We start from the raw sequence: 26149 nt of genomic DNA, 5'->3' as shown, positions 1-26149 counted from the left end.
CTATCATAAACATATCAATGATTTCCGTATGATTTTTTTTTTAATTTCTAGGGGATGGTCTTACCGTTCCAACAAAATTTAGCCTATTTGAAAGGCAAGGTGAGATAAAAGCATCACTGGATAGGAAACCAAGGACTGACATTGCTGCTTTTGAAAATGGAGGTGAGCTTAATAATTAGCAGTTGAATATAAACATTATTATATAATAAATTAGTCTGAATTATTTTTCATAACAAACTATCATGTTTACCTACTTATTTGTGAAGGAATCAGAGGTACAAAATAGATGCTAGTATTTCTACCTTATGGAAATTTGTGGTCAATATGCAAAAACTTCATTTTAATTAATAAATTAATGTTTGGAGTTTGGGGTCACACATAATTGTGCTCATGACTTACTCTTGGCACTGTACTCAGGAGTTACTCTTAGTAGTGTTCAAAGGACCATAGGCAGTGCTGGAGATTGAATGCAAGTCTGTTGTGTGCAAGTCAACTGCCCTACTTGCTATAGAGATATCTCTCTGGCCCCCAGGCCTTCATTTTTAGTATAAGTTTGGTGTATATGTAGGCTCCATTTCAGACTATACTGAATTTAATCATAAAGTATTTGCTATTATGTACAATAAAATCTAGAGAGGGAGGGCACTTGGTATATTCTTGGATCTGAGTGTCCATATAAGGTACCTCTTTAAATATATGTATTATTTGTGCCAAGGCATTGAATTTTGTGTATTATAATAAATAATTTTATAAATAATTTCTAGATTAAATAGTTTATTCTTTGTCAGAAAATTCTGTCCTTATGTAAACAAAGAGTAATTGTCTTTATCAAAATAAAAAATGTGGTGTGCTCATTCAGAAGAAAGTGAGGAATGGCAAGAAGGTACCTATACATATGTATGTGGTGTAGTGTTGCGGTCACGGTCGCGGTCCTCCCGTTGTTCACCGATTTGCTTGAGCGGGCCCAGTAACGTCTCCATCATGAGACTTGTTGTTACTGTGTTTGGAATATCGAATACATCACGGGTAGGTAGCTTGCCAGGCTCTGCCGTGCGGGCGAGATACTCTCGGGAGCTTGCCAGGCTCTCCGAGAGGGTTGGAGGAATTGAACTCGGGTCAGCCATGTTGGCTTGCTTGTAAGGCGAACGCCCTACAGCTGTGCTATTGCTCCAGCCATGGTGGTGTAGCATATATATATATATATATATCACTTAATCACTTAATCCCCGTTATTCATCGATTTATTCGAGCGGGTGCCAGTAACGTCTCCATTCATCCCCGTTGCGTGCTAGCATAGCCCAATGGTATCTGTTTGTTCTAGGAACATGCAGAGCCTCAAACCGATCATTTAGGGTCTTGACGAAGAAGTCTGACCATCTTATAGGTGGGCGTCCACGTGATCTTTTGATGTCTCGTGGAATCCAATCAGTAATGGCTTTAGTCCAGTGGTTGTCTGTAAACCTCATTACGTGTCCAGCCCATCTGATTTTTGATGTCTTGGTAAATGAGACAGCGTCCCTGATTCTTGAGCGTTGACGAAGATCAGAACTCCGGATTCTATCTCTCATTTGAGTGAATCGAGATATTCCAAGCATAGTTCTTTCGATTCCTCTTTGAGAGACCCGAATAGCGTTCTCATCCTGTTTTCGTAGGGTCCAGGTCTCTGAGGCATATGTTAATGCAGGAAGAATAGTGGAATCAAAGAGATGTGCTCGTAGCTGGAGGTTCTTTGTCCTTTTAGTTATTTCTTCAATGCTCTTGAAGGCATTCCAAGCCGCTCTCTTCCTCCTGCGCAACTCAGGTGCCAGGTCATTCATCATGTTGATTTCTCGACCTAGGTATATATAACTGTTGCATTCGGAGATGGTGGTTCTGTTGAGAGCGAATGGAGGGTCAGGAACAAGGCTGTTTCTCATAAACATTGTCTTCGTAAGATTCAGCTGTAGTCCTACCTTTCCACACTCACGGTCAAAGTCGGCCAGCATTTGTGCCGCTTGGCTGATGTTTGGTGTTATTAGAACGATGTCATCAGCAAAGTGGAGGTGGTGTAGTATATATTTAGTATATATATACATATATACATATATGTATATATACACATTGGTATTGTTTTCTAATATTCCAGTGTTATTCATTTTTCCCTCTTGTATATACTCTTAATTTTGCAATTTGATTATTTTCTCTCCTTTATCATTTTTGCAAATGGATTAAAAAGTTATCATTATTTGGTTGCCTTGGAGCAAAATTTTTTTTATAAATTAGAAATACTTGGCAGTTTCTCCTAATGGCATTGTATACTCTCTGTATAATGTCTGGGAGTCATGTAATCTGACCTGTTCTAGTTCTGCATTTGAGTGAAATAATAGTAAATCATAAAGTCTTTTTCTTTAATGAGAGATTATTTTCCACCATTAATTAACTGATACTTTCCTATGATGAAAGAACTTTTCTTCATGCTGTGACATTAGTAGTATACTTCCTACTTTGTTGAGATGTGTAAGATGTGAGAATGTCGTGCTTTCTTTAGTCTGTTGAATAATATTGTAACTTGATGCTTAAACAAGCATATCAAGAGAATGTTAAATTTTTCCATCACCTGAAATATTATATTTTTGTCATGAATAGTCAGACTTATTCATTCTACTATTATTTGTTGATGTCAATAAATGTCAGAACTCCTAGTATAAATTTATAGAGCAACATAAACATTTCTTATGCCACCACATATAAGGATATTTGAAAGAAAGATGATCAAAAATTAAAATTGCAGTAAATTAATATTCAATTTGAAGAAAATAAAATGAGTTTTAGTCTTTGTAATTTTAATAATCTGGGGCTTAAGCATACATAAAAGATCAAATGTATTGTATATAACTTAATATGATTTTTTATATACATGCCTTAATGGGCAATGGAGAAGATTATTCATGAATTCTACTCAGATCTCTTTAATAGCCACATCCACTTGCCCACATACCACATACCACATGATGGATATGTCGTTCCCAATGTTCTCCCTTCCGAAATCCAACATGCCATCTCGTCGGTAAAGAAACAAAAAGCACCTGGCCCAGACAAGATCAGACCTGAACACCTGAAGAACTTACCATCAGTACTCATCAATACATTGGCTCGACTCTTCACACGCTACCTGTCTGAATGCAAGGTTCCATCCCAATGGAAAACCAGCAAGACTGTACTACTATACAAGAAAGGAGACATCCAAGACATTGGCAACTATCGCCCAATCTGCCTATTGTCTGTCATCTACAAACTATTCACTCGAGTCATCCTGAATAGGATTAGCAGAACACTAGATGAAGGACAACCATGTGAACAAGCTGGATTCCGAAAAGGATTCAGTACCATCGACCATATCCACACAATAACCAAGCTCATTGAGGTATCTCGGAAGTTCAAGATGCCGCTCTGTCTAACGTTCATTGATTTAAAGAAGGCCTTTGATTCTGTTGAGACGGAAGCGGTCATGGAAGCCCTAGCCAATCAGGGCGTACAAACTCAATACATCAGGATCCTTCGTGAGCTCTATTGCGGATTCACTACCAAGATCTCACCATTCTACAAAGAAGTAATCATCCATATCAAGAGAGGGGTTCGGCAGGGTGATACCATTTCACCAAAACTCTTCAGTGCCACCCTCGAGAACATCATGCGACGACTAGAATGGGAAAACATGGGAGTGAAGATAGATGGTCGGCAACTACACCACCTCCGCTTTGCTGATGACATCGTTCTAATAACACCAAACATCAGCCAAGCGGCACAAATGCTGGCCGACTTTGACCGTGAGTGTGGAAAGGTTGGACTACAGCTGAATCTTACGAAGACAATGTTTATGAGAAACAGCCTTGTTCCTGACGCTCCATTCGCTCTCAACGGAACCACCATCTCCGAATGCAACAGTTATATATACTTAGGTCGAGAAATCAACATGATGAATGACCTGGCACCTGAGTTACGCAGGAGGAAGAGAGCGGCTTGGAATGCCTTCAAGAGCATTGAAGAAATAACTAAAAGGACAAAGAACCTCCAACTACGAGCACATCTCTTTGATTCCACTATTCTTCCTGCATTAACATATGCCTCAGAGACCTGGACCCTACGAAAACAGGATGAGAACACTATTCGGGTCTCTCAAAGAGGAATCGAAAGAACTATGCTTGGAATATCACGATTCACTCAAATGAGAGATAGAATCCGGAGTTCTGATCTTCGTCAACGCTCAAGAATCAGAGACGCTGTCTCATTTGCCAAGACATCAAAAATCAGATGGGCTGGACATGTAATGAGGTTTACAGACAACCGCTGGACTAGAGCCATTACTGATTGGATTCCACGAGACATCAAAAGATCACGTGGACGCCCACCTATAAGATGGTCAGACTTCTTCGTCAAGACCCTAAATGATCGGTTTGAGGCTCTACATGTTCCTAAAACGAACAGATACCATTGGGCTACGCTAGCACGCAACCGGGATGAATGGAGACGTTACTGGCACCCGCTCGAATAAATCGATGAATAACGGGGATTAAGTGATTAAGTGATTAAGTGATGCCTTAATGTAACTATGGGCTGGAGCGATAGCACAGCGGTAGGGCATTTGCCTTGCACGCAGCCAATATGGTCGACCCGAGTTTGATTCCTCTGCACCTCTCGGAGAGCCTGGCAAGCTATCAAGAGTATCTCGCCCACAGGGCAGAGCCTGGCAAAGCTACCCGTGACATATTCCATATGCCAAACACAGTAACAAGTCTCACGATGGAGACATTACTGGGCCCACTCAAGCAAATAGATGAACAACGGGAGGACCGTGACCGTGACCAAATGTAACTATATTATACTCTCCTCTCTGTGACAGTTTCCTACAATAGTCATCACAACTCTGATCTCTGTTACAAAAGAAATGTTTTGTTTTATTTCATTTAAACCTTATAAAGGTGGAAATGTGCAGTTTTTGCTTTAAAAGTTTTTCTTTTACTCAGCACTCTTTAGTGAAACTCATTCATACTGTTGAATGTAGAAGATGCTCTCTTACATGCAACCAAAATATACAAAATATGTGTAAACAATCGCACGTGCAGATTTAAATACCCCCATATGTCACATAGATTATAATATTACAGAAACAAGTATAGTGGAAGATTTCTTTGTAAAAAAACTTCCATGAAAGAAAAGGAAGACTGAGAAGTGTTAATTGACTTGCATGATGTGCCAGAATTAACACTCAAACTCTATCTAGCTAATTCTCTGCCCCAGAGATTGTTGTGCTATTCTACACTGCTTCCTGCTGTCTCCATGCTCTTCATCTCTGTGTGAAAAGTGGGATAAGAAAGGAACATGTTGGAGCTCAGTTAGGAATGTGTGGATTTTGAAGACTCAAAATTTTTACCACTTTGTATATGTTTGTGAACAACTGTAAAAACTACACTTTATTGATTTGGATATTTGTCTGATATGGCTTTATTTCTGCTTGGTATTGAAATGAAAATTCATTGATGATGTTTTTAGAAGATTTTAGAATGATTCAATAATGTCTGTCAGTGCTACCGAGTAGCTAAGGTAAACTCATGCTGTATTATTAGGAGTAGTAAAGGAAGATAATTAAATGTGGTAAGTCAGCATTTAAAGTACTCATGAGTATATGTAATACATTCAATGGAGTATATTACATATTAAAAATAAAGTGTTGCATAAGTGTCAGTTACTATTCTACTAGCTCTACTGAGTTTTAAATGTTGAAGACCACATTTAGGTTGGCATTTTATTTTACTTTAGTGAAGTAAAATAGTTTTATTTAGGGAATATGAGAGATGATATTGAGAGAGCCCCATAAAGGAAGAAATGATGTTAGAATGGAGTTATCTAAGATGTCATTTTATTTGTATTTATTTATTTATTTTAGTTTGGAGGCCACACTCAGCTGGGCAGAGCTTACTCCTGGTTCTGTGCTCAGGTATCACTCTGAGTGGTGCTTTGATATGGGTGTGAGGGGATCATATATGATGCAATTCCAGCTGCTGGTGGATGCATACAAAGAAAGCATTTTTAACTACTGTCTCTCTGGTTTCTAGGGTGTCATTTTAAAATAGAACGACAGGGAAAAAGTGCTTTTTTTTTTGTTTGCTCACTTTGGAGTCAGGGCTTACTCCTGGCTCAGTACTCAGGGATCACTTTTGGCAGTGCTTCGAGCATCATTTGTTGTGATGACAGTGGAACAGGAGTCAGCACATCCAAGGAAAGCAGCTTAAATCCCATTTTATTTCTCTTCCCTGCAAATATTTTAAGGAAGAACAAACTTATGTAATGAAAGATATGGAAATTAAACCCTAAGGATTGTGCTGGGAATAGTATCACCCTCATTTTAAACAAAAGTGAGAAAAAAGATATAGTATAAAAACTGCTCCTGTATTGGAAGTTTGTACAATTTTTTTCCGATAACTGTCACTAAAAGTAGCATATTGTTACAGGAGGTGATTGCTACATTCCACAGAGGATCATATTTCTTGGAGTAGATGAAAATGAAGCTTTAACTGAAGAGAAAGATATAACCACATCAAAATGTACAGATACTAAAGGTAATAAGTCTTTCATAATTTTTAACCATTTGTTATTTGGATACATCAGTTAAATATAAAGCATGATTGTTGTAGATTATATAAGGGACAAAATAATAAATAAAAATCTATTCTAAATTGGAGATAAGAACTCTAAGTTTCCAGTGTTGGCTCTAGTTGACATGGAATTTATCTTTTTAAGCATTAGTTTATTCACCTGAAAAAGAAGCCTAGGAGTTTTGCTAGCTCAAAGTTATGAATTTTCTTAATGGAGCGATAGCACAGCGGGTAGGGCATTCGCCTTACAAGCGGCCAACATGGCCGACCCGAGTTCGATTCCTCCGCCCCTCTCAGAGAGCCCGGCAAGCTACCGAGAGTATTCGATATGCCAGACACAGTAACAACAAAGTCTCCAATGGAGATGTTACTGGGCCCGCTCGAGCAAATCGACGATCAACGGGAGGGCCTTTACCTTTACCTTTTAATTGGAAATACCAAGTCATTTTTTTTAGTTTCTCTTTCCAATTTTATGTACTCGGTATGGGGCTTGAGATCAACTAAATATTCTTATATATAAATCTCTTTTCTTCTTGCTTAGTGATTGAAAAATCGTGCAAATAAATTAAAAACAAACAATATAGCTGATACCAGTAGCCACCACTCACATTTGACTATTTAAAGTTAACTAAAATTTGTTTTAAAAAGTTGAAATTACCTTTTTTTTTTTTTTTTTGCTCTTTTGGGTCACATCTGGTGATGCTCAGGGATTCCTCTTGGCTCTGCACTCAGGAGTTAGTCCTGGCTCTGCACTCAGGAGTTAGTCCTGGTGGTGCTCAGGGAACCATATGGGATGCTGGGGATTGAACTTAGGTCAGATGAATGCCAGGCAAATGCCCTCCCTGTTGCACTGTCGCTTCAGCCCCGAAATTAATTCTTTAATTCCATTAATCATATTGTAAATGATCAATATCTATGTTACTAGTGACTATCACTTTAGAAAGCACATATTCAGATAATTTGCATCATTTTAGAACGAACCTTTAGGCAGTGTTGCCTTCAAATCACCAAATAATTAAAAGTCTTATTTAATGTAGTTTTGGAACTTCATTTTAAATTAGCAAAATTGATGACCTTTCCATTTTCTTGTATGTAGGCATTACAATATTGTCACAAACATCATTTACATACTGAATATAGTGACTATTTTAATAAGTTTTATGTTTTTATAGAGCATATTGGAATAGAGGCACAGTACTATAATTAGAAAATTTCAGTGATTCTTCCTCAAGATTAGTAAACATATTTAAAGAAATATTCCCATTCATATAATGTTTGAAAAGTGAACTGCCAGTTGAAACACTTCTCTTACTAATATTGCTATTTTATTTTCTTAATTTGTTTTAAAAGATAACAAGGACAGTCCTCATCCAAAGCGTTCCCTAACTACCCGACTAGTGCCTACAACGCATGTATTAAATGCTACTGAGAATATCAGTATGAAGTGCAGAGAGGACCCCTCTTCAAGTGAGACATTAGCTCTATCGCTTTTTGGCCTTAGATATATTTGTTTAGTTATGGATTTGTTTTGCTTATTTTAAATTGAATTTTTTAAAAGACAAGAAAAAGGATGGTTTGGAAATTATTCACAAGTAAGAATACAACATTCTATTAACTCTGACAATTAATTGTGATATAGGACCCAGTAAATGATATATTTTCCCACTAGTTTTATTGGGTATTAAAATTAATAATACATTTACTTTTAGAAGATTCATTACTACAGCATTAAAATTTAACCCATTTTGGGGTACAGTGACAGTTTTTTAAAATCACCGTATCACTGTATTACTGTCATCCTGTTGTTCATCAATTGCCTCGAGCAGGCCCCAGTAACGTCTCCTTCGTCCTACCCCTGAGATTTTAAAAAGTGCCACATTTGAGGCTCTTTCAGGGTCAGGAGAATGAGACCCATCATTGTTACTGTTTGTTGAATACGCCACGGGGAGTTTGCCAGACTCTGCCATGTGGGCAGGATACTTTAGGTAGCCAGGTTCTCCAGAGTAAGATGGAGATAATAAAATGCTGCATGGACGCGAATGCGGCAGCGTGCTTCCGGGAGCAGGGTTTTATAGTCTCTGTGTCTTGGCCATAGATGAGATTACACGGTGCCAGGGTCAGTTGGTGGGTGTAATGCCTGGAAGATGGGGGATCTTGGTGGAGGAGGCCCCAGTCCCAATCCGAGCAGGCTTGGAGATCTATGATCCGGGTCCCACACACCTCAGTTCCTCTGCCGATTCCTTCATGTGTGAGGCCAGTCCGAATGTGTGGAGAGTGGTCTTAAGAATGGCTGTGGCTAGAACTGGAGGTCTTCAGCTGCTGGGGCTCTGCTCCGGGTGGGGAGGGAATCTCAACTCACCCTCCTCCAAGGAGGAGGAAAATAGAAAATCATGTTTTCCATTTTACTCCTTGTTTTGACTTTTACTGGCCACCAGATTTACTGCTTTATTTACAGTTAAGACTCGTTAATCTCATTAATCTGCTTTCTACTCTTTTCCCTCTTTCTGTCTTTCAATTATTAAACCCCTATAATATTCTAGAATCCAGTTATACGTTAAAGGGAACCATAGGGCTTAACCTCCCAAAACTCAGTTCAGCAACATTTGTTAAAAGTCTGCTTTCCAAATCCTTTTCTTAGGATCATTTAGAATAAGAATCCTTGTCATCTTTGGGAGTGGGGTGTGTAGTGGTGGTGGTGAATCAGAACTACACTGAATTATTAATGTTTAAGCTGGTTGAGAACATGGCATAATAAAGCCTAATACATTAGAGAGAATTAATGTAATTATATAGCGCATTTTGATGTTCATTTTCTCTGTAGTAATTCATTGAATGTTCAGGATTTCTGCAAAGAAAAAAAATGAAAAGTGCTTCTTCTAAATTTTTTAAGTCTCTCAAGAAAGATATATTTCAGGAACTGTAGCACTATAGCACTGTCCTCCCTTTGTGCATTGATTTGCTTGAGCGGGCAGCAGTGACGTCTCACAACAAATTGTGAGACTTGTCGTTACTGTTTTTGGCATATCGAATACGTCACGGGTAGCTTGCCAGGCTTGAAATTCATGAAAAATCACCTAAATTTAAAAAGATGTAAATATGAAGTGTATATTTCATAAATATGAAAATTTAATAACATGACAAGCTTTGTTTAAAAAGTCTTGTTTCACAAAAATATCTGAATGTTCCACTTAATATTTTAAAGAACAATAACATTCACTGAAAAACATCTTACTATAACCCATCTTTTTTTGTTCTTATTTTGTCTTGGGGGTCACACCTGGCAGTGTTCAGATTCCTGTCTCTGTGCTTAGGAATCATACTTGTTAGTGCTCAGGTAACCCTGTGGAATGACAGGGATTGAACTCCGGTCAGCTGTGTGCAAGGCAAATACCCTAACTGCTGTACTGTCACTCCAGCCCTGATAAAACATAACTCTTTAATAAGTAGTTTTGGCTAAAAAGTAACAAAATTTATATTCAAAATTGTAATTCCCAAACTACTTAAAAGTAACTTTATAATGAGATAATTATATTTGCAGTGTAATTTCCTGTTCTTTTAAAAAAAATCTACACTTTCATTTGGAAAAAAGCAGTTTTCTCTGAGAAGCTCTACTTATTGAAAGTTTTATTATCAATCAACATTTAAGATAGATTTTTTTTGATACTTAAAATAAATCACTCATTGTTCTAGAAAGTAAGTACTAGGGTGATGCATTTAATTTTTTTCTCTTGCTTGACATGTCAATGCACAGATATGTAATTATCACCTACAGTAATTTTCAGATGAAAGCATTTCTTAAAAAACTGTTAAAATTTGTATCTTCTCTAAGTGAATGATGTCCAGCCAGTGAGGAAGCCTCATTTTAAAGGTGTGAAAAAAAGAAAATGGATTTATGATGAACCAAAGAACTTTCCTGGTCCAGGAATGAGGAGAGGTAAAATGATAAGATATTTCTTACATCTGAATTGTAATTTGGATAGATATCAAATATAAAACTATATATCCTAATTGAACAAAATTATTCTTGTGCAACATATTAATTAAGATGTCAACCCAACTTCTGGAAATGTCGTTCTTTCATCTTATATTGTCTTGTACGATAAAAAACACTTCTCAAACGTGCAATATGGTGTATATGATAAAATCAGCTTTGAAAAAAATACTGTTGTTTCAAACCAACTAATTTTGTACTTATCCCCATTTCTCATTTTTGTATAGCAGCACAGGCCCAAAATACCAAAAATAAAATGAGTTATCATCGCAATAATAAAAACAGAAATGCTGAGAATGCATCCTGTATCCATGTTCAGAGAGATGCTGTTAGGACTGTCTCACTGACTGTCCCTCCCCGCAGCAGGCCCATTAATGGGTCCTACAATAAAGTGGATGTGAACAAGGAACCCAAACTCAACCTCTGTCCAGGTGAGGCTCTTAGATGGTTTACTCAGGTCTGTGATTTGCAGTCAGTCCTGTGGACTTTCCTGATTATGCGGCTAATCTTCATTGTTATCCATCCCTAACCTCCTCCTTTTCCCATGCTACTATTGTCATAACATCTTATAAATCTGGTGACAGAATGCTTTCCATGTCTGAGAGCACATGGTTTAAAAGATATGGAAGAAAACTCATGTTGGGTACAGATGACGTGGCATTGAACCTTTCTGGTGTTGTCCCTCAGGGCACTGCTCTTTGTTTCCAATGGATAGCTTTATTTCACTCTTGAGGATTGTTTTCAAATGGCTGACATTTTCTTGTTCCACTAACTGCATTGCTCAATTATCACTTTCAGGCTAGTGCTTTGGCTTTTCTCTGGACCTTCATGATTACTTTCTGAAGGGGTTAGTGTAGGGGTTAACTGCAATATTTCTGGAAACTCCTAATCTCTCCCACCAGGAACAGATTGCTTCTAAATCATTTTATCATGTAATAGGCAAAGTCACAGTGTATATGTCAGTAAATACAAGGCAAGTGGGGAGGAGGGAACTAAATCTTGTTTTCTTTCTGTCTCAGATGAATTCAGCTCTTTGGAAAGTTATGTTTCAGTTTTCTCAACTTAACCAAAAGACTATGTGATTTCTTATAATTCATGTTTATACTTTTATATGCTTTTAGTCTACTTGGTAGAACTCTGACTCCTGTGTACTTTTTGAGAAATCACAGTCACGGTCATGGTCCTCTTGTTGTTCATCGATTTGCTCGAGCGGGTCCAGTAACATCTCCTTCGTGAGACTTGTTGTTACTGTGTCTGGCATATCGAATACGTCATGGGGAGCTTGCCAGGCTCTGCTGTGTGGGCGAGATACTCTCAGTAGCTTGCTGGGCTCTCCAAGAGGGGCGGAGGAATCGAATTCGGGTCAGCCATGTTGGCTGCGTACAAGGCAAATGCCCTACCCACAGTGCTATCACTCCAATTTTAAGTCTTTTATTTTATAATTTACATCAAGTTTGCTTTATTTGAATTACTTTGCTTATACTGAGTATAGAATGATTTTTGGATGTGTATATGTCACTGTCACTGTCCTCCCATTGTTCATCGATTTCCTAGAGCAGGCCCAGTAACGTCTCCATCGTGAGACTTGTTACTGTATTTGGCATATCGAATATGTCATGGGGAGCTTGCCAGGCTTTGCCTTTGCTGTGCAGGCGAGGTATTCTCAGTAGGTTGCCAGGCTCTCCGAGAGGGGCAGAGGAATTGAACTCGGGTCGGCCGCGTGGGCCGAGTGCAAGGCATATGCCCTGCCCATTGTGCTATCACTCCAGTCCACACCTAGTGGTACTTGGCAACTCTTGGCATGGGGCTCAAGAGTTGCACCCAGTTGTACATAGGAGCGATAGCACAGTGTCCAACTATCCGTGCCATATTCAATATGCCAAACACAGTAACAACAAGTCTCAAAATGGAGACGTTACTGGGCCCGCTTGAGCAAATGGATGAACAGGGGGAGGACAGTGTTTGTTTGTTTGTTTGTTTGCTTGTGCATAGAGGTGCATGTAATACTGGGGACTGAACCCAGAGCTCTCACAGATAAAATGTGTTCAGTCTGTTGAGCTATCTCTCCAGATTACACAGACGAGCTATTCTTAGACTTTTTTTTCAGGACTATGTGTATATGTAAATACTGATAACCATAGGGCTGGAATGATAGCACAGCGTGTAAGGCATTTGCCTTGCACTCAGCCAACATGGCCAACCCGAGTTCAATTCCTCTGCCCCTCTCGGAGAGCCCGGCAAGCTACCAAGAGTCTCTCACCCGCACGCCAAAGCCTGGCAAGATACCTGTGACGAATTTGATATGCCAAACACAGTAACAAGTCTCACGATGTTACTGGGCCCGCTCGAGCAAATCGATGAACAACGGGAAGACAGTGACAGTGATAACCTTAGGTGAAACAGGATTTCTTATTTTTACAATTACTATCATTATTAAATTTATTATTAATTACTATAAGTGGATGACTGTGGTGAGTACAGTAATGGCCAGAACAGCTGGATGCCAGTATCTGGATTTGTGGAATGTAAAAACAATTATACTCATTGTTGCTTTGGCAGAATTCAGGTAAATATGAACATAGGGGAAAGAAAATAGAATTTAATTCTTAGTATTAATAACAGCCATGCTTTGAGAAATTACAGCTGAGATGTGAAACTTAAAAGCAAAAATACAGCACTATTACATAAGTTCAAGTTTGGATCTATCAGAAGAAAGTAGGCATAGAAAAATTGTGTCAGTATATAAATGTTTTGGTTCCTTGGAGGGTAAATTAACTATGGTAGAGAATCTGCTGTTATTCTGGGAATCTCTTCAGTAAGGAAAAAATGGGTTGTACCTCCTAGGTGTTTTTTTTTTTATTCTTTTTTTTGTTCTAAGCTGTACCCATATTAGTAGAATTGAATAAAAAAAATCACTGCAAATAGCAGCACAATAAAATATTTTGATCACATCAGGTTTTGTAGTCTTCAGTAGGGAAAGGGATCTTTATTCGAGGAATCATACATCCCAGTGAAGGAAGTGTCAACCTTGCTCCCTGATGACTTATGTGATCTTAGACTCCCTTATGCCTCAGCTAGCTTTGAAATGGTAAATGAGTTGCTTAGGATAACTTCGTCTCTGAAAGTACACAAATCTCAAAATCTCTTGGAATTGTTTTAAAGATATAAAATATTTCATTAAATTTTTCTATTTTTCACAGACAAATATATTTCAACATCCTATAATGGTTCAGCCTGGCGAAAAAGAATCCCTTTTTCAAAAACATACTCAAAAACAGAAAAGATATATACAGGTAAATATTTACTAGTGATCTTAAGGAGTAAAATAATTCTTTCAATGGATTAACAGTTTTTTAAGCTTGGGGAAGGTTTGTAAGCCCACAAAAACCCAATTTGGAAATTAAGCATTAAAATGAATAGTTTAAATGATAATGTAAGAACTCTCAGAGTTTGTCTTGTCTACTTAGTCATTTAGTATGATTTTGTTTTGTTGTATTCTTTGTCTGTGTTTATGTTATTAGAAATACTTTATAATTTGAAGTATTAAAACTATATTAAAGTATGCATGTATCAAAACTAAAAGCATGATTATATAGTAATTTTCTATATGTTAGATCTGGAAGGGGTTTGGGCACTCTAGCACAGCGGTAGGGCGTTTGCCTTGTGCGCAGCCAGCCTGGCCGAGCCGGGTTCTATTCCTCTGCCCCTCTACCCTCGGCAAGCTACAAAGAGTATCTCGCCCGCATGGCAAAGTCTGGCAAGCTACCCGCGACGTATTCAATATACCAAACACAGTAACAACAAGTTTCAAAAAAAAAAAGAAAATGGAGACATTACTGGGCTTGCTCAAGCAAATCGATGAACAATGGAAGGACAGTGACAGTGATAATCTCCTCATGATACAGGTTTTCTGTAGACTCAAGATTCCATTTGCAGCAAAGGAAAAGAATTTCTTTAGGACTGTAGGACCCTAACTCCATTCTGAAAAACACAGACCCAGAGAGCATTTAGGCACTGTGTTCTGGTCTACTTGTCTCAGGTGTGCAATAATCAGTCACAAAATGGTGGGCTAGTCTGAGTTATGCAAGGGGGTTTCTAGTCAATGTAATTGTGACTGGAGAAATACTTGGCAAGCGGTGGAATTGTGAGCCTGTGCAATCTTTGTCTTGCTTGTGTACTCTCCTTCTCGAAGTTGGAGTCTAGGCATAGATCAGCTCGACTCCTTGTTTGCACTTGCCCATGGTCTGATTCTCAACTACCTAATGAGTTTTGAGTGTTTACACATATTCAGGATAGGTTGTCTTTTTTTGCTGTTGTTTTTAAAGTAATATTTAGCTCTTTGATATCTTCTCCGAGCATATCCAGGGGTTGGCTCTAGAGTTTTGCAAAACCACACAGGATAAAATGATTTTATTTCTCTAAAATTGACCTCATCAGATCAAGTTTCACATGGGGACTTGCTACCTTATTCAGTATCCCAGAACTTATGACATTCATAATCTTTTACATATAGTACCCCAGAGTGACAAAAAAATAAAAAGTAATACAAACAATAACAACAAAAAGTTCTGGAGTAGAAACTTTCAAAAAATAATTTCAAAAATAAATGGTTGAGATTTTTCTAAAGCAATATTTCCTGAAACCTATTTAATTTTAATTGTGACTTATTCCAAAGACATGTATATGTATTTATGTACTGGAGTTCATTGTTTATGTTTTCTTCATCTCTCCCTGATTTACATAGTACAGCAAGAGAGCCCTGTTGCAGTTATTATTTAATTGATGATGTTGTTGATGATGTTGCCGGAAGGATAATGAAACCTTTTTTTTTATTTCAAGAATAGGCATTAGGACTCAGGTCTCTGTCTGAGAATTAGAATGTTGTAAAATTTTAAAGAATCAAAATTTTAAAGGACAAATAATTCAAGTTTATCATTTGTTATAATTTTTTTAAAAATTAGTTCTTAAGTCCGTTTTCTGTAAGTTCATGAATGATGGACAAGAATCTCCAGAAAGGCTAGTTTATATGTGTGTGTTCACCATTGCCACGTTGATCTCTTTTTCTCCTAGTCACTGAATTATTCAGTCAACCTATTTTAATTTTCACCTAGGAGTCCTGCTATGGTGGTTAGAGAAAAGATGGAATCTGACTGGAAAGTTTTCGACCTATGTTTTCTCTTAATTTTCTGTGGAATATTACATATGGTTGCACTTAATTTGGAAGCAAAAAGTGAAGTCAATTAAAGTTCTGAAAAAGAACTTGAAATTATTAAATTACCTTTTTCTCCCTATCTTTCCGAATGGGGCACATTTACAGTGGTAAAGAATCTGATCCTTACTCTGCTCTGGTCCCAGTGACTCCTCTTGTAGCCACATGATCATTTTCCCTACCATCTCAATAACATAGTTAAATATGAATTGCAGAAAGATTGGGAGGGGGATGAAGGGTTACTTTAGAACATGAATCATGGACTCGTCCATGTGTGGTTTATGAAAGTGGGTGCATTATGGGACTATGGATGAACAAATTGGTCTGTTGAGAAACATGTTCAATCTGAAGATTGCAAAGGAGAAGGTATGGAAAGAAAGTATGCCAGCAGATTACAGACAGGAACACTTATTTAGTTTATCTATGTAAAACTCAAGGGATATAAAGTTCACGCTAAATTTTTTCTACAAGTTTATAATAAAAAGAACTTTGCTTTGAACTCCCAGATAGAATCTAAGGGGGAAAGCTGGAGGGAATTCTGTGGTACCCTTCAATGCATAGAGGGAGGGCACAGCATGTCTATCAGGAGAGGTTAGAGAGCATTGCTAGAGATTTTCAAGTTCACATACACTGCGTTTCAAGTGAGTTCCTGGGATAAAGGATCAGTGGCTTTGAGGTTTCCTAAGCAGGACTGAAAAGAGGATAGCAGCAGAAAGTTGCTTTTATAATTGGGCCATATGAGAGGTGAGGACTCAACTGCGTTGCAACAGATTACTCTGCCTGGGTTTGGATTAGAAATTCCATTATATCATAATGCCCATAAGTAGAGAAAGAGAAAAAGGGAAATTGTCTGCCATAGAGGCAGTGGGAGGGGTGGGGCGGGGTGGGGAGAGGAAGGATACTGGGGACATTGGTGGTGGAGAATGTACACTGGTGGAGGGATGCGTGTTCGGTCATTGTATGACTGAAACTCAAACATGAAAGTTGTGTAACTGTAGCTCACTGTGGTGCAATAAAAAATAGTAAATAAATACAATTTAAAAAATTATATCACCTCCCAGCCAAATCTTCTCTAATAGAATGAAGGTCACCAGCAAAGATATCATCTAGGGCCATGTTAGAAATGATATATCTTTACCTCAGACTTGCTGATTCGAAATTTCCATATCGCCAAGTCCCCCAGGTGGTTAGACTGACACTGAAGTTGGAGAAAGCATAGACTCTAACCTGGGCCACCTTCAACAGCTGCATGAACATGACCTTACCATAGAGACCCAAGACTATTGAGATAATGTTCTGCTCCTACCACACAGCAACCTCTTCTTGCTGCCCCATTAAAAAATATTAGAAATTGGTATTAGCAAAACCCTGATGAAGAATTTCAAAAGGACTGTGAGATACAAGTAGAAAATAACAAAGAAACTACTTAAATGGACTGTTTATGTGCCAAGAACAAGATAATTCTTTACATCAACAGAATAGTGAGATTCAAGAAATTAAATAGTGCTATAACAAAAATGCTGTTTCCTTATTTTCCTGGGCTTTTAATTGGTTTTGTCATTGCCTGAAGAGAGAAAACATTATCATGTAGTAGTTCTGCTACACTTTCTGCTAGAGAACAGGAAGGGATTGCGATTATTTCCAGGAAACATATGGAGAAAGTGAGTTAGAGAGAGAAAGGGGAGGGGGGAGGGAGACAAGAGAAAGAGAGAGAGACAGAGACAGAGACAGAGACAGAGGAAGGGGAGAGAAGTGAGAGGGGGAGGGGGGAGGGAGGAGGGAGAAGGAGAGGAGAGAGGAGAGAAAGAGAGAGAGAGAGAATAAAACACAAGCTGTCACTAGTTTATTATCTAGGGACTATCTGGGAGCCAAGGACACAGACATGTAAATGATCAAGAGGACTGTGGAAAGTGCTGTTAGATACTGGAGATAATGAAATGGGATAAGCGTTTATCCTGTGTTGGAATCAAGAAAGCTGAAAGTAATTAAAGATATTGTTCTTATTCCTAGAGTTTCCTTGAGACCATATCCTGTTCAATAGCAATGTAGTGGTATGGATTGGAGATGCCCATCTCCATAGCCTGAAACATTACACTCTTGGGCTGGGGGAAGTCACGTACAGTCTTCTGTATAGGACAATTTCTGCTTTTGGTGGGAGAGAGGCACCTGGAGGTGCTCAGGGATTACTTCTGGTGGGACTCAGGGGGACCATATGTGGTACCAGAATTGAACATGGGCCAGCTGTATGCAAGGCAAGTGCCTTATCCATTGTACTCTCTCTGGCCCCTAAATTATGATTTCTGTTCCATTTTATCCAACTCTCCAAATTTAAGATATATAATAACTATCCAATAAAAGTGGAATTAGCTTAAACGGCTTTTACAAAGTTTATAAATTACACTAATGAGCATGGTTTTTGTTTTGCTTTAAATTTCTGGGAAGTAATTAGCAAATGAAGTTCGAAATGCTGGGCCCTGAAGAATGTTACAAATAATTGGGATATTTCATGTGTTTTATTATTAGAGCCAAGAAGAAATGGAAGCAAGTAAACCTGGTGGCTGAGAGAAGAGAAAATGAGAAACAGAAAAGTGCCAGACATCATCTGATTTACAAACAAAAATGAAAATTCGAAGAATGAGATATTCAAGTACTCCATACTATATACTGGATAGCCAAAGATGATAAAATGCAAATTCTGAAAATAAGATGCAGGAAGTACATTGTGCTCTTTCAAAACCGATAAAAATGCAAATTACAAACAGCTGCCTGTGTATTTATATAGGTCTGCAATTCATTCAGTGCATTGCCACAAACATTTAATAAAATTTAAAAGTTTGACAATTAAAATCATTCTCTAGTTGTAATCTAAGTTCGAATGCACAGATTGAGGAGTAAAATTGTGTCTTTTATCTCTGTTTTGCAATATTCTTTACAGAAAAAAAAACTTTCATTTTCTTTCTTTACCTAAATTTGAATCTGTACCCTCAGGGATGATGACAGATAAAGTGTAGACAAATTTGATGAAGTTTCAGGGTTACAGTTTGGTAATGAGTATGTTAGAGGAGTTTCAAAAGAAATGCACTTTGATGTTTTGTAAAAGGAGATACAGATTTGTTTATTATTCAGCTCAGTTGCTGAACAATGTCTTTTAATTGGCAACTGAAAATAAATCCTGTGGTTTTGTTTTGGGAGCTACACACACCATTGCTTAGAAGTTGCTGTTGGCTTGGTACTTAGGAAGTACTCTTAGGTACTTAGGGGACCATATGGGATGGCAGATATCGAACCCAGATTGACCACATACAGAGCAAGCGCCCTACCCACTGTACTATCTCTCTGGCCTCTACAAAAGAAAAAAAAAATCTGTGTCACGATGTACCATATTGGAAGATAAAAAAACATTTTATTTAAAAAGTAATATTAGAGAAAATAATTTGTTAAAAGAAAAAACAGTGAATTAATAACCTAAAGTTTTGGTAAGGTTTTAATAATTCCAGAAGCATGGATACTTAGAGAAAAAGAAGAGATTCTGTCACTGGAGATCTGATTCTATAGCTATTGGAGGGGGGAAATAAATTAAAAGATGTTAGTAAATAAAGATCACTAAAAGATCTTTATTAACAACAAAGCAGCAGGTTTGAAGATAGAGCGTCTCACCTGTATGAAGAAGAAAAGAACCAGGAGTTGAGTTATTAAAAGAACAGATTACAAACTGGTGGGTCCCGGTAATCGTTCCCTTGTGGGCTAGTTGTCAGGTGCAAGGGCTTTAGTCATCTTATGGTTCTTTTACAGGCTGCTGGGGAAGGACAAAGTGAGGGAAACTTTCTTTACCTTCTCAACAGCCCAAACCTAGGCGGTTGGCTGTTTTCAAATTTGAGGCTAGCTCTTAATTTTGTTTAGTCTGATTTAAGAACCATTGGATGGCTATTTGAATTTCTTTTACATTTATTTAGAATAACCCATTTTGGATATTTAGGGGAGTGAGGTTGGGCCAACCTAACAGTACTTAGGGGTTACTCCTATAGCTTTACTCAGGGATCACTTTGAGCGCATTTGGAGCATCACATGGGGATGCTGGTGATAAAACCCAGCTTGGCTATGTGCAAGGAAATTTGCCCTAGCAACTGCACTATTGATTTGGCTCTGATATATATTTCATTATATTTATAAAATTATACATCACATTATATATAATATAATATATAATATAATATTTATATATAATATAATATTTCATTATATATAAATATAATATTTCATTAAGACTTTACCTAGAATGACAAAATTTTTAAAATTTTTTTAAATTTTTTTTAATTTTTATTAGTGAAACACCATGAGGTACAATTGTAGATTTACAAATTTTTGTGCTTGGGTTTCAATTACACAATGATCAAATACCCATCCCTCCACCAGTGCCCATTTTCCACCACCATGGATAATATCCCTCCCCACCTCATCCCCACATCCCACCCTGCCTCTGTGGCAGGGCATTCCCTTTTGTTCTCTTTCTCCTTTTGGGTGTTGTGGTCTGCAAAAGAGGCATTGAGTGGCAAACATGTTCAGTCCATAGTCTACTTTCAACATGCATCTCCCCTCCTGGGAGGATCCTCCAAACACCCTTTATTTGGTGCTCCCTGCTCTGAGAATGACAAAATTTTAAATCATATTCTTCAAACTTTAAACAAATAGAAGACCAATATAAATAATTACTTTTCTAACTGATTTGGTAATTTTCTAGTACATGAGTTTTCTAGAAGTGGACTCAGTCAAATTTTGGATCATGGAAATCTTATTTCTCTGTGCCCAAGCAGAGAGTATGATAGCCAGGAAAGAAGCTGCTAATTCCTATCATTGTTGATGGGAGAAGCGGGCCCAAACAGAAGAAGGTCTCCGGAGGGAGTCATAAATTATGTTGCAGGTCACCTAACTCCTTGCTCTCTCGCTAAGTGATGAAAGTGATTGCAGTGAAAGTGGGAGTGAGAGAAGTAGCCTTCAGAGAAGATTGCTACTGCTTTCCTGTTCTATCCCCCTTGGACAGCTGGGGAAATCTTGAGAGGGTTGGGATGGGAATGCCTGCCACAGGCCCCAGTGCTGTATAGATGCAAGTGTCCCACCAGTCCCACATAGCATTGTTCTCTGATTTTTGCTTTATTTTTGGAATATACTAGCTGTTCTCAGGGCTTACTCCTGACACTATGCTCATGAATCACTCCTAACAGGACTCCGAGGACCATATGTATTGCTGGGGATCTAATCCAGACTAACTGTGTGCTAGGCAAGTCCACATCTGCTATATTCCACCCCCCCACCACCACTACCACACACACACAACTGCAAAGTAACTGTGGCATGGCATGAGAACTGTTCACCACCACCTGAGTGAGAGTTCTCAGGGACTTAGGCTGGAACAAGAAATTTTTTTTTGCAGGAAAAGGAAACTCAATCCTCATCTCTGTCCAGGCTTTCCAGGATTTGTTGCCTTCCTGCATAGAAAATGAATTTCAGGAGGATAGAAGTATATGTGAGAGTAAAAAAATAGTAACATGAGTAGGGAAGTAAAATATTTTTTATTTAGATAAATATGTGGTAGGGGAGAGAGGGAGAGGAATAAAGCAAAGCGGAAGAGGAGAGATTAGAGATGAGAGAGACAGAGAGAGAGAGACAGAAAGGGGAGAGCAAAAGAGCGAGAGAGTGAGAGGCGCGCGCGCGCGCGCGAGAGAGAGAGAGAGAGAGAGAAGGAGAGAGATACATATTTCATTTTCTGGAGAGATCCACCCTTCTCAGTTTTTGCATTTGGATAGTGTTTCATTTTTTCGGTCTCCAGGAAAGTATTTGCAGTATTTGCATCTCAAAAGGAAGTGTACTTTATTTCTTTGGACTACTTCAGGGTAGGGGAATAGATTTCTTTTTTTTTTTTTTTTTCCCCCTTTATTTTATTTTATTTTTTTAAAGTTGTAGATTTACAATTTTTTGTGCTTTGGTTTCAATTATACAATGATCAGATACCCATCCCTCCACCAGTGCCCATTTTCCACCACCATGGATAATATCCCTCCCACCCCCATCCCCCCATCCCCCCGTCTCTGTGGCAGGGCAATCCCCTGTGTTCTCTCTCTCCTTTTGGGTGTTGTGGTCTGCAAAAGAGGCATTGAGTGGCAAACATGTTCAGTCCATAGTCTACTTTCGACATGCATCTCCCCTCCTGGGAGGATCCTCCAAACATCCTTTATTTGGTGCTCCCTTCTCTATCTGAATAGCCCTTTCCTCTAGGATACCCGGCTGGCCTCTAAGTTATGGAGTAATCCTCCTGGTGCTGATCTCAGCTATTCTTGGGTATTAATCTCATACTTTGTTACTTTATATCCCCCAGATGAATGCAATCTTTCTATGTCTATCCCTCTCTTTCTGACTCATTTCGCTTAGCGGGAATAGATTTCTTTAAATCAAATTGTTTTATTACTATAGTAAGATCTCATTGACAGAAAGGCACCATTCTCTACCTGTAAGTCTATTGTGCAGGACCCTCACTTTGAAACAGCAAGCATGAAGTTCCCCCACTACTCTACCAAGTCTGTTATGTCATCTTTTGGTGGGGGCGCGGAGAGGTCACACCCAGCAATGCTCAGGGTTTACTCCTGGCTCAGCACTCAGGAATTACTCCTGGCGGTGCTCAGAGAACCATGTGGGATGTCGGGGATCGAACCCAGGTCGGCCGTGTGCAAGACAAACGCCCTACACACTATGCTATCGCTCAGGCCCTGAGTTATGTCATCTTTCCTGTACATGCCCAGTGAGAAACCATGCCCTAATGAGACTGGTGTGATAGGACAAAGGGTAGGGCATTTGCCCTGCACATGGCAGATCTCTTGAGACATTACTCACATGCAAAAACTGAGAAGGGTGGATATGTTCACGAAATGAAAAGCTTCGAGAAATACTAAAGGTGATGAACATGAAAAGACCAAGAGTCCCTGCACGTTTGATCCCCAGCATGATTCCCTGAGCATCACCAGAAGTAATTTCCGAATGCAAATCCAGGAGTAATCTTTGAGCATCCCAGGGTGTGCTTGCATGCCCCCCGCCCCCCGCCCCCCCAAAAAATTATTTCCTAACATAGGTTGCATATTATCATTAGTATCGTTAGTATCACCCCATGAGTGTGATTTTTAGTATTAAAATGAGGGGGAATTTTATTGAGGGCTCTGTCTGGAAAAAATTGGTTTATTTTCTGTGACCTTATATCTCATCAGGTGCATGTTTCTTCTAGAGTCCTTTGAGATATGTGGGTCTTAGGATGCAATGTTTTAATCTTTCCTTTTAAGGTCTTGAGGGGCAGGGTTGAGGACTGAATATCTTATCCAGAATTCACCTTTATCTAAGCAGTTTTTGCGTCAAGGGCTCCTCTGATGGATCAGATGACAGCAACATTAGTTGATTCTCCTTCATTGTATATTGGCAGAAGGTGCTGGAAAGAGTCATGGGTGATCTTAGAAATATTTCAATAACAATCAGAACAATATTATAGCAGTAGGGTGATTGCCTTGCATGAGGGTGAATCTCTGTGACTCAGTATGGTCCTTTGGGCCCTCCAAGAGTGATCCCTGAGCAAAAAGCCAGGTGTAAGCTCTGAGCACTGCTGAGTATGAGAAATTTCAATAAAAAACGTTTTGTTTGTGTGTTGGCCTTATACATACAAAGCATGCTCTTTACCACTAAGCTGTAGTTCTGGCTGTAAACACTTTATTTTGAAACATTTTAAAAGATGAGAATCCAGCTTATAGTAAAGGCCCTCCCGTTGATCATCGATTTGCTCGAGCGGGCCCAGTAACGTCTCCATTGGAGACTTTGTTGTTACTGTGTCTGGCATATCGAATACTCTCGGTAGCTTGCCGGGCTCTCCGAGAGGGGCGGAGGAATCGAACTCGGGTCGGCCACGTTGGCCGCTTGTAAGGCGAACGCCAAACGGTCCTGTGAGATGCTCATCCCAAACTACTGCCTGTGGGAGGGAGAAGCATCCCGTCCTTTGAGTGAAAGGAATTTCTGTAACGGCCAGCAGCAAACAACAGTCATTTGCAAACTCCGGACAAACAAAGCTTGCAGTGAGCAACAGCTGACACACTCATATTCCGGGGCCTGAAGAAAAACAGCATCAGGGCAAGGGGCGCGACTGGCCACGGAAGCAATCACTGTCCTCCACAAAGAGTGTGTCTGCAGGGTCCTGGGGTCAGATTGGGGTCATGGACCCCCGGGTGAACTGCCAAGGAGACCGTGGAGGAGCAGGCAGCTGGGAAAGTGGCTCCAGGGTCGCAGGCGGCGACACCCGCACGCGGGACAGCGGGGAGGGCCTGGACGCGGGGCTGCGCTCGGCCTGCCAGAGGGACTCGAGTCGCCCCGTTTCCCTCCCAGGGCCGGGCCGCAGGGCGGGAGCGCAACGCCCCCTCGCTCGGGCTGCACTGGGGGCGCCCCCGGCTCCAGAGGCCGCCGCCCACCCAGCCCTCCCCGCGCTGCCCGCGCACTGGCCCGGGAATCACGCAGGGAGTCCAGGGTCTCCCGCGCGCGGAGGACAGGTGCGATCTCGGCGCCGCCCAGCCCCGCCGCCACGTGACGCCCCAGCTTATAGAGTAATAAAATTTAGTTTCTGGCTTTGAATGGTGCTGTTTATCCCCTTTCAAAAACAGGAAGATAAAATCATTTTGGTTTTATAAATAGAACTGATAGAAATGAAAACTGTGCAAGAAAAATATCTTGGTGAGATAAATATGAGAGGGATGTAAGAAAAGAGCTTTGGTGAAAAGCTGTCTAGATGCTGCCTGATAGTAAACATCTGTAATTCTGTTTAACAAACAGATCTATGTCCTTATAAAACTTCCACTAGTGATGGAAAAGGTCTCTAAGAAAGCAATTCAAGGTATCTTTCTTAAAGTGCAGATTCTCAGTGTATATTGCATCAATTTCTAAAGAATAAAAAGTGAGAGAATTCTAAAAACTCAATTTTTCTGAATATGTTGAACTGTATAGATGAAAATATTTCTTAGGATAACTTAAAAGGACAAAGGAGTTGATAACTTTACATATAGCTCTTTAAATGTTACTCTGCTTTTGTATATATGATTTAAGGGAAAAGACAATTTTCATGAGGGTAAATCTATAACCAAGAAGAAATAAGGAACCAACTCATAAAATAAGAAAATATGGAGAATGGCAAAGATGATCAAAAAATTAGTAAGCCAGCAAGAGCTATAAAGGTTGATTCATTGATTTATTATTAATAAAAACATCTCATGATGTCTGGTGAGTAGTTGCCTTTTTCTAAAATATACAAAAGCTTGGGTTCTATAGCTCTACTTTCAAATGCAACAGTAAGAAAAATAGCATTTATTAAATATTTAACTTATTAGTTTGCTAAAACTCACAAATTACAATGAAACAAATGGATTTAATAGAAAGGTTTTCTGTCAAAGTTCTGGAGTCTATAATATAAAAATGTCGTAGGAATTGGTTTCATTTGAGGTCTCTGACTGGAAGGGACTTTCCAGGTCTTTCTCTCTGACATCTAAATCACCATGTTATTTTAGTGATTGTCCATATCGGGCTGGAACAATAGCACAGCGGGTAGGGCATTCGTCCTTCATGCAGCTGACGCGGGTTCAATTCCTCCGTCCCTCTCCGAGAACCCGAAAGCTACCGAGAGTATTCTGCCCACACAGCAGAGCCTGACAAGCTACCTTTGATGTATTCAATATGCCAAAAACAGTAACAACAAGACTCAAAATGGAGATGGTTACTGGTGCCTGCTCGAGTAAAATCAATGAAAAACAAGAGGACTATGTGTGTGTGTGTGTGTGTGTGTGTGTGTGTGTGTGTATGTATATATATCACTGTATCACTGTCATCCTGTTGTTCATTGATTGCCTCCAGCAGGCCCTAGTAACATATCCATCGTCCTAACCCTGAGATTTTAAAAAGTGCCACATTCGAGGCTCTTTCAGGGTCAGGAGAATGAGACCTATCATTATTACTGGTTTTTGGCATATTGAATATGCCACGGGGAGTTTGCCATACTCTGCTGTGTGGGCAGGATACTTTTGGTAGCCTGCCAGGTTCTCCAGAGTAAGACCTAGATAATAAGATGTAGTGTGCTTCCGGGAGCAGGATTTTATAGTCTCTGTGTCTTGGCTGTTGATGAGATTACACGACGCCAGGGACAGTTGGGGGGTGTAACGCCTACATGCTGGAAGATGGGGTAATCTGGGTGGAGGAGGCCCCAGTCCCAATTCAAGCAGGCTTGGAGATCTACACCCCGGGTCCCGCACACCT

At 39.4% G+C, this 26149-nt stretch overlaps 1 protein-coding gene across 2 annotated transcripts in view; it reads left to right on the top strand.

The window, feature by feature from the left end:
- Nucleotides 1-18381, top strand: part of CUNH12orf50 (chromosome unknown C12orf50 homolog) — a 33302-nt gene extending 14921 nt beyond the window's left edge. The window contains exons 6-12 of one of the 2 annotated variants that reach the window (XM_056118769.1): nucleotides 52-162; nucleotides 6489-6596; nucleotides 7983-8099; nucleotides 10462-10566; nucleotides 10851-11054; nucleotides 13824-13916; nucleotides 18356-18381. In XM_056118769.1, the coding sequence (XP_055974744.1) occupies nucleotides 52-162; nucleotides 6489-6596; nucleotides 7983-8099; nucleotides 10462-10566; nucleotides 10851-11054; nucleotides 13824-13916; nucleotides 18356-18381 (764 nt within the window). The remainder of the gene's footprint in view (nucleotides 1-51; nucleotides 163-6488; nucleotides 6597-7982; nucleotides 8100-10461; nucleotides 10567-10850; nucleotides 11055-13823; nucleotides 13917-18355) is intronic. The other variant, XM_056118772.1, reaches the window with a different exon arrangement.
- The last annotated feature ends 7768 nt before the right edge of the window (nucleotides 18382-26149 follow it).

This window comes from Sorex fumeus, unplaced genomic scaffold (genome assembly GCF_029834395.1).
Source record: "Sorex fumeus unplaced genomic scaffold, SorFum_2.1 ptg000003l, whole genome shotgun sequence".
Classification (NCBI taxonomy): Eukaryota; Metazoa; Chordata; class Mammalia; order Eulipotyphla; family Soricidae; genus Sorex; species Sorex fumeus.
The sequence above is the reverse complement of the archived record's forward strand: the minus strand, read 5'-3'. Positions and strand labels throughout refer to the sequence as shown.